We start from the raw sequence: 10,946 nt of genomic DNA, 5'->3' as shown, positions 1-10,946 counted from the left end.
CTAAGCCTTACATATTTAAAATATTATTTATATGTAAAGTTCAAACTATGGCACATTAAGGTTGAAATTTCTTGCTTGAAATCTGTGGCCCACTTGGAAAGAAACTGCTCCATATTTGGCCCCTGGATTAAAATGATTGACACCCCCGCCTTAGAGGGTCAGAATATAGACATTATAACGAGTTCAGGGACGACAGAAGAAGCTTGATTTCCACGTCTTGGAGCGTTATATGAACGTAGGAGTTTTATTGTATGAATGTGAAATAAATAGACATGACATCAGGTCAACGTTTTACTCTTCCTTTAATATATCTCTAAAAAGAATACAATCTGAGAAAGACATTTGATAAGTTGAAGAACAGCCTTAGTTAGTGTTCTCCTTCTGCCCCAAAAAAGTGAAATAAATCCAAAAAAAAAAAACCTCAAACCTGAGTAACACAAAAACAGCCGAGCTCGGGATTTGCAGCGTTGACGTCTCCGATGGGAGCGCACGTTTAATGTTTAATGTTTAAGGCTACGACAAAACATACAGAGACGCGACCACCATCGCTATGGCAACAACAACAAAGGAAACGCTTCACATTAGCAGCCGTTTAACCTTCACACTCAGTGTGGAGTAGACAGACTAACTCACCAGGGTAAAAGGACACATGAAACTTTATTTTGGCGGGGGAGACTGAGTGTCATCCTGTCATTGTTCAATGAAAAAACAAGTAAACAAACCCTCTGGGCCAGAAAAAAAAGAAAAAAAAAAAACAGGAAAAAAAGAAGTAGGAAGTGAAAACATGCTAATTCACATCTTATTCTTCACACACACACACACACACACACACGTTTCTGTCCCATGCACATGTTTGTCAGTTAGCGCTAGCTAAACAAACCAATGATATGCGTGCTATCGCGGCTAAGCTAGTGCTACACTTTCACAGCGTTAACGTACGCCTGTCCTCCTACTTCCTGCCTCTTTGAATAAAATCTCATGTTTGTTGACTTTGATTACACACACATTCGTTGAGTGAGTTCCCACAGTGCACACGCACGCACACACACACACACACACACGTCAAAGGCTCGTATCAGAGTCGTATCGGTGTACACGTGTCATCCACGATGATAAATACCGACAAAGATCGATTCAAAAGTAAAAGTACAAATGATTGAAATGAGCAGTAAATTTAATTGCATTCTTTGAGTTCAAAGCACTTAGAAATGTACTTATTAGAACATTTATGTCTGATAAAACACATTATTTTGTTTTATTAACTTTTAAAAACGGGACTCCCTTTAACCATGAAGGAGTTCCTGTAGACATTATTAGAAGATCAATAATCAGCTGTTTGTAGGGGTTTATTAATCCATATTGTACACCTTTGTTTTAATAATTCAGGAAATAAAAGGCGTTTTATGATGACATCACATTACGTAGACTAACAGGAAGTGGTGCTGTGTGCGGAAGATTAAATCTTCACCTTAAAAAAAAAAAAACAATTCACACTGTACTATAGTGATGAAATGTTAGCTTTAAAATATTAGCTACAATTATTCATTTGATGTTTGTTAGACAAACAGAAACACAGTGAGGAGATGTGCTAAGATACACACAGATGGTGTGTGTGTGTGTGTGTGTAGAAGGGTGAGAACAAAATGAGCTATTGTGATCATTCACATGCTGTCTAATGAGGCTGGAGGCTTTTTCAACTCGAGCTCGGCTTCTGAAACCTGTGTGTGTGTGTCTGTGTGTGTGTGTGTGTGTGTGTGTGTGTGTGTGTGTGTGTGTGTGTGTGTGTGTGTGTGTGTGTGTGTGTGTGTGTGTGTGTGTGTGTGTGTGTGTGTGTGTGTGTGTGTGTGTTTTTGTCTGTGTGTGTGTGTGTGTGAGAGACACTGATTCAGTGCGTGCTCGCATGCATTTTTATTGAGCGACACAAACGTGGTAGGCACTGAAGCTGAGAACTGAACTGAATGGACCGGCCCGTTCTTCAGGGTGCGCTCGCTCCCTCTCTCTCTCTCTCTGCGTCACGGTCCGAGCGCCTGTGATGTCACTCGTTGGCCCCGCCCCCTGAACAGACAGAGTTCCAGCTCTACTCCAGGGTTACGGGGTTAAAGTGTAACTCACGTCTGTGGGTCGGTCAGCTGTTGTTTCTGCATTGATACGTAGGTGGTTATTGCATGTGCTCAGCAGGAGGCGGAGGGGGGCGTAGGGGTGTCAGAGTCAGCTGCTGATTCAGAGCCGTTTGATTGGTTGGGCTGACGCGAGGAACAAACGGCTTCATCATCTGGCGTAGTGCTTGATGTAATCCTGAACCTTGTTTCGAAAATCCTCCTAAAAGAACGAAAAAAAAAACAAAAAATTAAAAAAAAAACAGAAACAAAGAAATATTTAGACTTAAAATGATCATCAGAGGAAAGAAACTGATCTACAATAAAGAACAATCTCAGATGTCTGACGTTCTTGTCATTATTCAAAAATCACATTAAAAACCCAACAGTCAGCACAAAAACTGCTTTAATGATGTAATCAATGCTGCTGACATTATTATTTCAGATATGACAACTTCGATCCCAGTGGGATGTGATTGATCTTATGGTCACACTATGAAAATTAAATTTATTTCAACATTTACAATCTAACTAATCTGAGCTTTACTATAGTCATTTTTGTTGGTGTTTCTACTGTTATTTTGTGTATTTCCTTTGTGGTGTAATTTTGCTGTGGTTTGTGTAATCTTATGTGTTTTTAGTGTCTATAAGTTTATTTTTCTCTCATATTTTCAGAATCAGAAACAACTTTATTGACCAAGTAATGTATGTTATACACACAAGGAATTTGACTTGGTGTTTTGTTGTCATTTTGTGTCTGGTTGTGTTATTTTGTATTTTTTCTTGCTCATTATCTGTAATATTGTCATCTTGTGTATTTTTGTTGTAATTAGTGTGTCTGTTTTTTTTAAATATTTTTTTCTCATTGTGTCTTTTTTGTTGTTGTCGTTTTGTGTACTTTAGTTGTTTGTGTGTTCCTGATATCATTTAGTACATTTTTCTCTGTGTGCTTTTGTTGTCATTTTTGTATATTTTTCTCACAATATTTTCTGGGGGGGTTTTTTGTATTTTTTGTGTACTTTAGTTGTTGTTTGTGTGTTCTTGATATAATTTATTAGTTATTTCTCTAATTTTGTATATTACTTGTTAGCTTTGTCATCTTGTAATTTCTTGTGCTTTTGGAGTCATTTTGTGAGTTTACTTTTGCACAAAATCAGTCCGAGGGTCACATGTGGCCGGAAAGCAGGAGTGTGTGTTTGGTCAAATATTGGCCAGATAAACAATGTTGTTGGAAGTGAATCTTGTTCTCGTTTCATTCCCTTTGGCATGGCCCCACATTGGATGAGAACTGAGAAAATTGGGTTTTACTGATGAAAAAAAAAAAAAAAAAAAGCAATTTTCTCTGCCAGTGTTGTTCAGAGTTAGAATAGAAACACAGATTCGACTGTTCATTAAACTACCGTACATACAGTATGAATCAACAGGAAAAGCAATCTGAAGCTGTTTATTTTAAAACCAGGCTGTGATATGACACAGATATGCTTCACATCCATGTTTTGGGAAAAAAATACGCATCTACGTTTTGTAAACGGACGTTTATGCCTAATTTTGCTCATAATCTCGTTCAAAATCTTGCGCTACGCAATCACATGACCACCATTTTGTCACCATCTTTGACAATAGGTGATTAATCCGCCCAATTTACCAATTTGATTCTGATTATTCGATTCTCAATTCTATTACAAACTGATTCTTTTATGAATATCGATACGATTATTAACGATTATTGATCTATTTAACATCAGTCAGCTGCTGAATTATTGGACTTCTCTCTTGAGTAACACCACTGTATAGTGAAAATGGTTTTTATTACTACAAGAAAAATGTAAATAATGGATCTTTGGAAATTCAAATCAACATTTAGAATTTAACCAATTAGAGCATTATTATTGTCATTGTTGTTGTTTTGTGTATTTTTCTCTCATTTTGTGTTTTTTTGGTGTCATGTGTGAATTATTGGTATTATTAGTATATTGTGTGTCATAAAATAGATTGTTCTTTCATATTTCTGTGTTTTTGTAGTAGTTTTTTTTTTTTTTTTTCTCTTTCCTTAACAATTATTGATTACATTTGTGATTATTGCTGCTCATTAATCTTCTATTTGACGTCAGTCAGCTGCTGAATTATTGGACTTCCCTCTCGAGTAACACCACTGTGTAGTGTCGTTGAAAATGAAAATGGTTTTTAATACTACTAGAAAAATGTAAATAATGAATCTTTGGAAATTCAAATCAACATTTAGAATTTAACCAATTAGAGCATTACTATTGTCATTATTGATGTAACGATTCACTCAACTCCCGATACGATTCGATTCGCAATACTGGGTTCACGATACGATTCTCTCACGATTTATTTTACAAAATGGGAATGTAGACAAATGATTAAAAAATATTCCTTTATTTTTTTTGGGAAATAAACTACAAAATACTGTACTGTTTTCCTTTTATTTTTCATTGTTAAAAGAATCCCTTGATAAACTATTCAAAACAATGCAATTTAACTAAAAATAAATCTTGAATGAAATAAATAAAGGAATAATACAAATGAAGAAGAAGCCTATTAATTTAAATTCTGGTTCTATAGTAAACAATGCAAAACTGCATAATAGTTTTTTTCTTTTTAAAAGTGCAACTGAAAATGTATTTTGTGCCTTAACAATTGGACTTAAAAAAAAAAAAAAAAAACATTGTGTTTACATCAGATATTTGTTTGGACCACCAGAGGGCGCTGGTAACCCAGTGGTCGGTTGGCATGCAGATATTCTGTGCAGTGAAGAAGAGATGCTAAGTGCTAGCAGACAGCTAATAGAAAAACGTGACTTTTACAGATATTCATGTAATATTTCAGATATTCTTTCGGTGATAAAGGGGTAAGGAATCATTTATGAACATGTTTAAGAGTAGAAGGCGGCCAGAAAGAAAGTAGTAGCAGATTCCGCCCGCCGCCTCAGCATTTGGACAAGAGAAGGATAAATACATAGCGCCCTCGGCTGTTTAAAAAAGTACTGCGATTCAATTTTCAGAAAATCGATATCAACCGTGATATTTATGAATCGATTTTTAACTGCCTTACAATTAATCGTTACATCTCTAATTGTCATTGTTGTTGTTTTGTGTATTCTTCTCTCATTTTGTGTTTTTTTTTGGTGTCGTGTGTGACTTATTGGTATTATTAGTATATTGTGTGTTGTTGGTCATAAAATTGATTTTTCTTTCATATTTGTGTTTTTGTGGTAGTTTTTTTTGTTTTTTTCTCTTTCCTTATCGATTACTGATTACATTTTTGATTATTGCTGCTCATTGATCTTCTATTTGACATCGGTCAGCTGCTGAATTATTGGACCATATTATTATTGGAAAATATCCAAATTAAAAGGACTCACCTGGTTTGTAAATTAGAAAAATGTAAAAAATTAACCTTTTGAAATCTACAAATCGACTCAAAATCATCTCTTACAGCCCCGATATAGGAGTTCAATCAATGATCAAAAACATAAATTGGAATCTTTTTTTCCTGTCTGGAGTTTTGTTTATTTGAATAAAGTAACGAAACGTATCAAACATTAGTGACTCAAAGAAACAAAAGGGACTGGAGACCCTGAAGATCCACCAACTAAACCATAAAAAGTAGAAAAACACTAAATCTACTGCTAAATGAAAATTAATTACTAACTTATTAAGGGTGTAAGAAAAAAATCGATTTGGCGATATGTAACAATATTTCACTGCATGATTATCGTGTCGACCCAAAAAATTCCAAATATATTTTTTAACATGTTTTTTTGCAATTGAATTGCTCTAACATATGCATATCATGTTAACACTGCATTCCAGCTGGAAGATGATTCCACTTTACGTAAAAAATACACTTTTATAGATGTATTTGGTTACTTTTTTCTTTAGTTTTAAAAATAATTTAAGAATTTAACAGACTCAGAATCTATTGTAAAAGCAAGTTTAGCTTTTTGAAAAATGTAATTCCACAGTTTGATTAACATTCCACTTGTTTTTAATATTTGTTTGATATTTTACTTACTCTCACAAATTAAAAAAAAAAGAAATGCATTGTATTTCATACCATTTTATACTTGTAAAAGTGAAATTTGTAATTATTGATACCGTGATAAGTCGATGTATATCGTATTGTTTAGTATCGGGATATATCATATCATGACATGCAAATTGTGAATTGTATGGTCAGATTCATGGCAATGCGCACCCATAAAATGTACAAACCTTTAACAAATGCTTTATTACAAGTTTTTGGAACATATACATTTCCATGGTATTTTTGTAGCAAACGTAACCCTCTGTGCTTCCCTAACTCATCTCAAGTGTATAAAATCTAAAATTATTAACAGTCCTTGACTCTATTAAACCTATTTAGCATTTTTGGCACAACTTCAGGAAGTTCATTAGCCAGTAAATTACTCTCAAATGGGAAACGGAAAGAACAACACGTTCAAACATTCGTTAACTCAGCAAAAAGTGTGCACTTTGTGTATGAGTAAGTGCAGAATACCTGATGTTCTGCTTCCTAAATGAGAAAAACCTCACTTATTGTTGTTCCAACATAAACTACAAATATTAGAAAAGTTTTCAGTTTATCGTCTCTTTCTTTGCTGTAAATGATTTGGTCGATGTAGTTTCTTTCCTAACTGGTTTTATTCCCATCTCTGAAACACCCAGTAGACTAAATTTTCATTGACGTGGATAAGAGACGATAGGTCATTGGTTTGAACTTAAACAGGCGTTTTCTCCTCTACAAAGATTCTGCGACTCCCTCTGCACTAAAAGGTGCAAAGCCCAGCAAAAAAGCATATTATAAACCCTGACGCTATAAATCATAGAAACAGCTGCAAATGGTGCCACTGGGTGCACAATTACACAACAGAGAAGACTTTCATTCTGGAAAAAACATCAGCAACAAAGGCACAAAGAGACCTTTAGTAAATCAGTCTATTGCTTCATCTTGTGTTATTGAATCTTAAACTCCACACTCTGCTCTATTCCACTCCCTAATCACCCGTCCATCATCTCCAGGTCGACATGTTTCTTTCTGTGTCCAGCTGTGTGTTTGATTTGACAACAAATGGGAATTGAGCTCAGTGTGTTGATGTTTTAAGTTAGCCTAGAGCTTTAGTGAAGTGAACATTTCTAAAGCTTCTGTTTGGCCACGGAGTTCAAGTTAAAAACCTGTGAGAAAAGACCTGAGGGAGCGGAAATACACAAGAGCTGCCAGTGACTGAGAGTCCATTGACTCCTTAAGGATGGGAATTAAAGCTGATTAATAGGCCTTGGTCCCATTTTTAAAAGTTTAAATGCAACAGAACAGAAAGGGAATATGCTTTCTGGCCTTCCCAAAAAGAGAATTGCAAGTCTACAATTACTACAGAACTCAGCAACACGTGTCCTGACAAAGACCACGAGGTGGGAACACATTACAACCATTTTAAAATCGCTGCATTGGCTCCTCGTAAGTTTCAGGATCAATTTCAAGGTTCTCTTACTTGGGCGTTCTTATTTTTCAGACATACTTTTATCCTATGAACCTTCCTGGGCCTTGAGGTCCTCTAGCGCTGGCCCTTTAATAATCCCCAAAGTCAGGTCACGCACACACGCACGCGACGTTCCAGTTTTACGGCTGTGGAACAGTCTGTGGAGAACCTCAGGGCTGCAGAGAACATTGATGTTTTTAAGATCAGGCTTATCAAATTAGTTTTAAGTAATTTTTTGTTTTAGTATTGTTATCTTTTGTTGTTTTTACAGTTTCAGGATTGTTATATTCTAGGTTGTTTAGGATTACTTTCCAGGGGTTTCCTCGGGAGGCACCCTCTGCACTGGGGGCTTTGATGGGCCGTGGCTGCAGTGGTGCTGTCCTTGTGATGTCTCCTGACCTAGTACCTCTGTACCCAGCCATGTGCCATTGTCCTTTTTTTAACCTGTGTACGGGGTGGGTGTAGGGCCGGGATTAACAATTAATCTAGCGATTATTTTTTCGATGCATTGATTATTCTAACGATTAATTTTTCCAGTTTGATTTGACTCAATTCTATTATCTCCCCATTAATTGACTAAAAGTAATTTATACATGTTAATTTACATATCTAAAATGCCTTGCACTTTTGAGGAGCCACTCATGTTAGTGATTCACCGGTGCCGCCATCTTTGTTTTGGTCAGACGACGCATCCGCACGCATATTTCGCGACGCGTTGTCCCGGCCCTAGGTAGGTGTATTTGAATCTATGTAAAAGCACTTTGAGATGCATCTTTTTGTATGAAAAGCCATTTTTATAAAAAAAAAAATCACTAAATGATTGATTGATTGATTGAATGAATGAATTAATATCTGAATCTTACAACAGTAGGTTTTTTGGTTCATAAAAGCAAAAAAAGAACAACAGGGTGTCCGATTTTTTAATAACTCGATGAAAATGTTCGTTTCATTATATATGTTGATATTATTGCATTGTGTTGCTTGTGACGAACCAATCCCTGATGCTACAGCATTGATTTTCAGTAGAGAAATGTCCAGTTTACATTCATAGATTGATCTGATCAGCAACTGGAGTGGATAATGTTTTATATCAGATAAAGACATAGATTGAAGACTCATAGATCATAAAATAGAAGTTCTGCAGACGCCTCTGAAGAAGACTGGCAGTTGACAGTCGAAACATGTCAGGAGATCAACGTAACTTTCCTGAAAAACTTTCCTCTGAACATATCATTCAAAAAAAAAAAAAAGACAAAAAAACTTGCTGGAACTCATTGGTTAAAAAAAAAAAAAGGATGTAAAAGACTGAAATTCCCGCTCAATGGTTTCCTTTGTAGAGCACATTTCTGGTGTTTTCACCAAAGTTGCGCCAAAAAAAAAATAGATGTTTTTTTGGGGTTTACACGGAAAGATCTGGAATGACGTGATATCACTGGGAATACTGGGAACAAACTACTACAAAAATGGAGTCAAACCAATCAGTGTCCTCCTTGTCTGATGAAGAAACACAAGAATTCACAGAAAGAATTAAGTAAAATGCATCCGTCTACAGGACACCACATCCCACAATGCAATGCACCAAAATGTTCCGAAAATGTCAATAAGAGAGTGTTTACAGTGGAGATCAAAACAAATTTTTGAGCACAAATTTAAACTTTTTACATTTTTTGGGGGAAAATTATTATTAATTATTGATCTATGAGGCCTATATAAAATCAATGTGATGGTTATTCTCTTACAAACGTCATGTAAAACCTCACTAGACAGTTTTTTCCCCAACATTAAATAATTTTAACTAACAGCTTCAGTGACGTGAGAGAGAAAGACAGTAAATGATGTGTGAACATGTTGTACCGTGTTTGACTGTACTTTACGTGAATTATGTTGACAGCTGTCAGATTAAATGACGCCGTCATTTCTCTGCAAATTATATCGATAATTCGGGGGCCGCTCTTAGTGTCATGTTGAGCCTCGTCATTGCTTCCAATTGCTTAGCCTGTTTTTAGCTTTTGACAGCTTAGCGTACCCGTTTATAATCATACTCATCACCTCTGAGTGCAGATCATGATATTATCACCATGGAAATACTCATATTTACACTAAATTTACTGTATGTCCCTTTACAAGATGTGTCAATACCAAGAAAAAAACATGAATCATAGTTTAAGTTATAAACTAATTCAGTTCTAGATATTTCAGCCCAATATTTGTATTTATTCTTTTTATTTAAGTAGGGACAGTACATATCAATGAACATTTAACAAATGTAAATACAGTATGTCAGATTATAGCCATTGGCTAGTTTCCATCTGATGTCCCTAGACAGGCTAACAAAACAATATACAGAAGGATTACATACAGGACAAGAAACATAGGAATCATAAAATACAGTAATTTTACATTTAAATGGAACACTGGGATCAGAACAACTACATTATCAAGGGAATGGACAATATTGGAGCAATGAGTTAAAACTGGCAAATAATGGGCATAACAAATCGTGAATGTGGTTAAATTGCCAAAAAAATAAACATTAAATATAGTGAAAAGTGGTTAAAAGTGACAATAATGGGCCAACATATGTAACATTAGGTGGAAAAGTGGTGGGAAGGATTTATAAGTGCTAAACATGTCTGTGAAGTGGAACAAATGTGCAGTAAAGGCATTGAAATTTGATGGAGAAGTGGAAGAAATGGGAATAATGTAGCAAAAATGCATTAAAAGGAGCAAAAATATGGCAAAAAAAAGTGATGAATAGGTTCAAATATGGCGAGTTTGGTGTAGTTGCAGAAAAAGGGTAAAAATAAGCAAAAATGAGCTCAAATTGTTATATATATATATACATATATATTCTTAGTTTCTTAAAAGCATGTGTCTCCATCAGTGTCTCGCAACCCAAAGGAACCCTGGTCTACAGGACTCCACATCCCACAATGCAATGCACCAAACTATTCAAACAATGTCAATAAGAAAGTGTTTACACTGGAGATCAAAACAAACTTTCGACCATCAATTTTAACCTTGTACATCTGTGTTTTTTTGGAGCAAATGATATTTAATTTATTGATCTATGAGGTCCACGTTTTTATCTGCTAAAAGATTTAATCTCCAACAGCTTTAAGGCTTTTAAAAGAGCGTGTGTGGTTTGTTTAATTAACCTGCTGCTCAGAATCCTAATTTACAATGTTCCCTACAGTGCTTTGCATGAACATCATTAGCACTTGATCATTTTCCAAAGTGTAATGTTGTTAGGAGAACTCTGCTGCAGACGACGTGAGGCCTCAGCTGCAATGCACCACTTTTCATTGAATCACTAAAGAGCAGAAGCGGGTGGAAAAAGTTTAGCCGCC

The 10,946-nt window shown here is 35.5% G+C and overlaps 1 protein-coding gene across 1 annotated transcript in view; it reads right to left on the bottom strand.

The window, feature by feature from the left end:
• Nucleotides 1–1,797: 1,797 nt before the first annotated feature.
• Nucleotides 1,798–10,946, bottom strand: part of ube2f (ubiquitin-conjugating enzyme E2F (putative)) — a 48,973-nt gene continuing 39,824 nt past the window's right edge. The window contains exon 10 of the mRNA XM_028437056.1: nucleotides 1,798–2,319. Coding sequence (XP_028292857.1) covers nucleotides 2,269–2,319 — 51 coding nt within the window. The 3' untranslated portion in view covers nucleotides 1,798–2,268. The remainder of the gene's footprint in view (nucleotides 2,320–10,946) is intronic.

The sequence above is a fragment of the Gouania willdenowi genome, chromosome 21 (assembly GCF_900634775.1).
Source record: "Gouania willdenowi chromosome 21, fGouWil2.1, whole genome shotgun sequence".
Classification (NCBI taxonomy): Eukaryota; Metazoa; Chordata; class Actinopteri; order Blenniiformes; family Gobiesocidae; genus Gouania; species Gouania willdenowi.
This window is presented reverse-complemented; position numbering and strand designations above follow the sequence as displayed.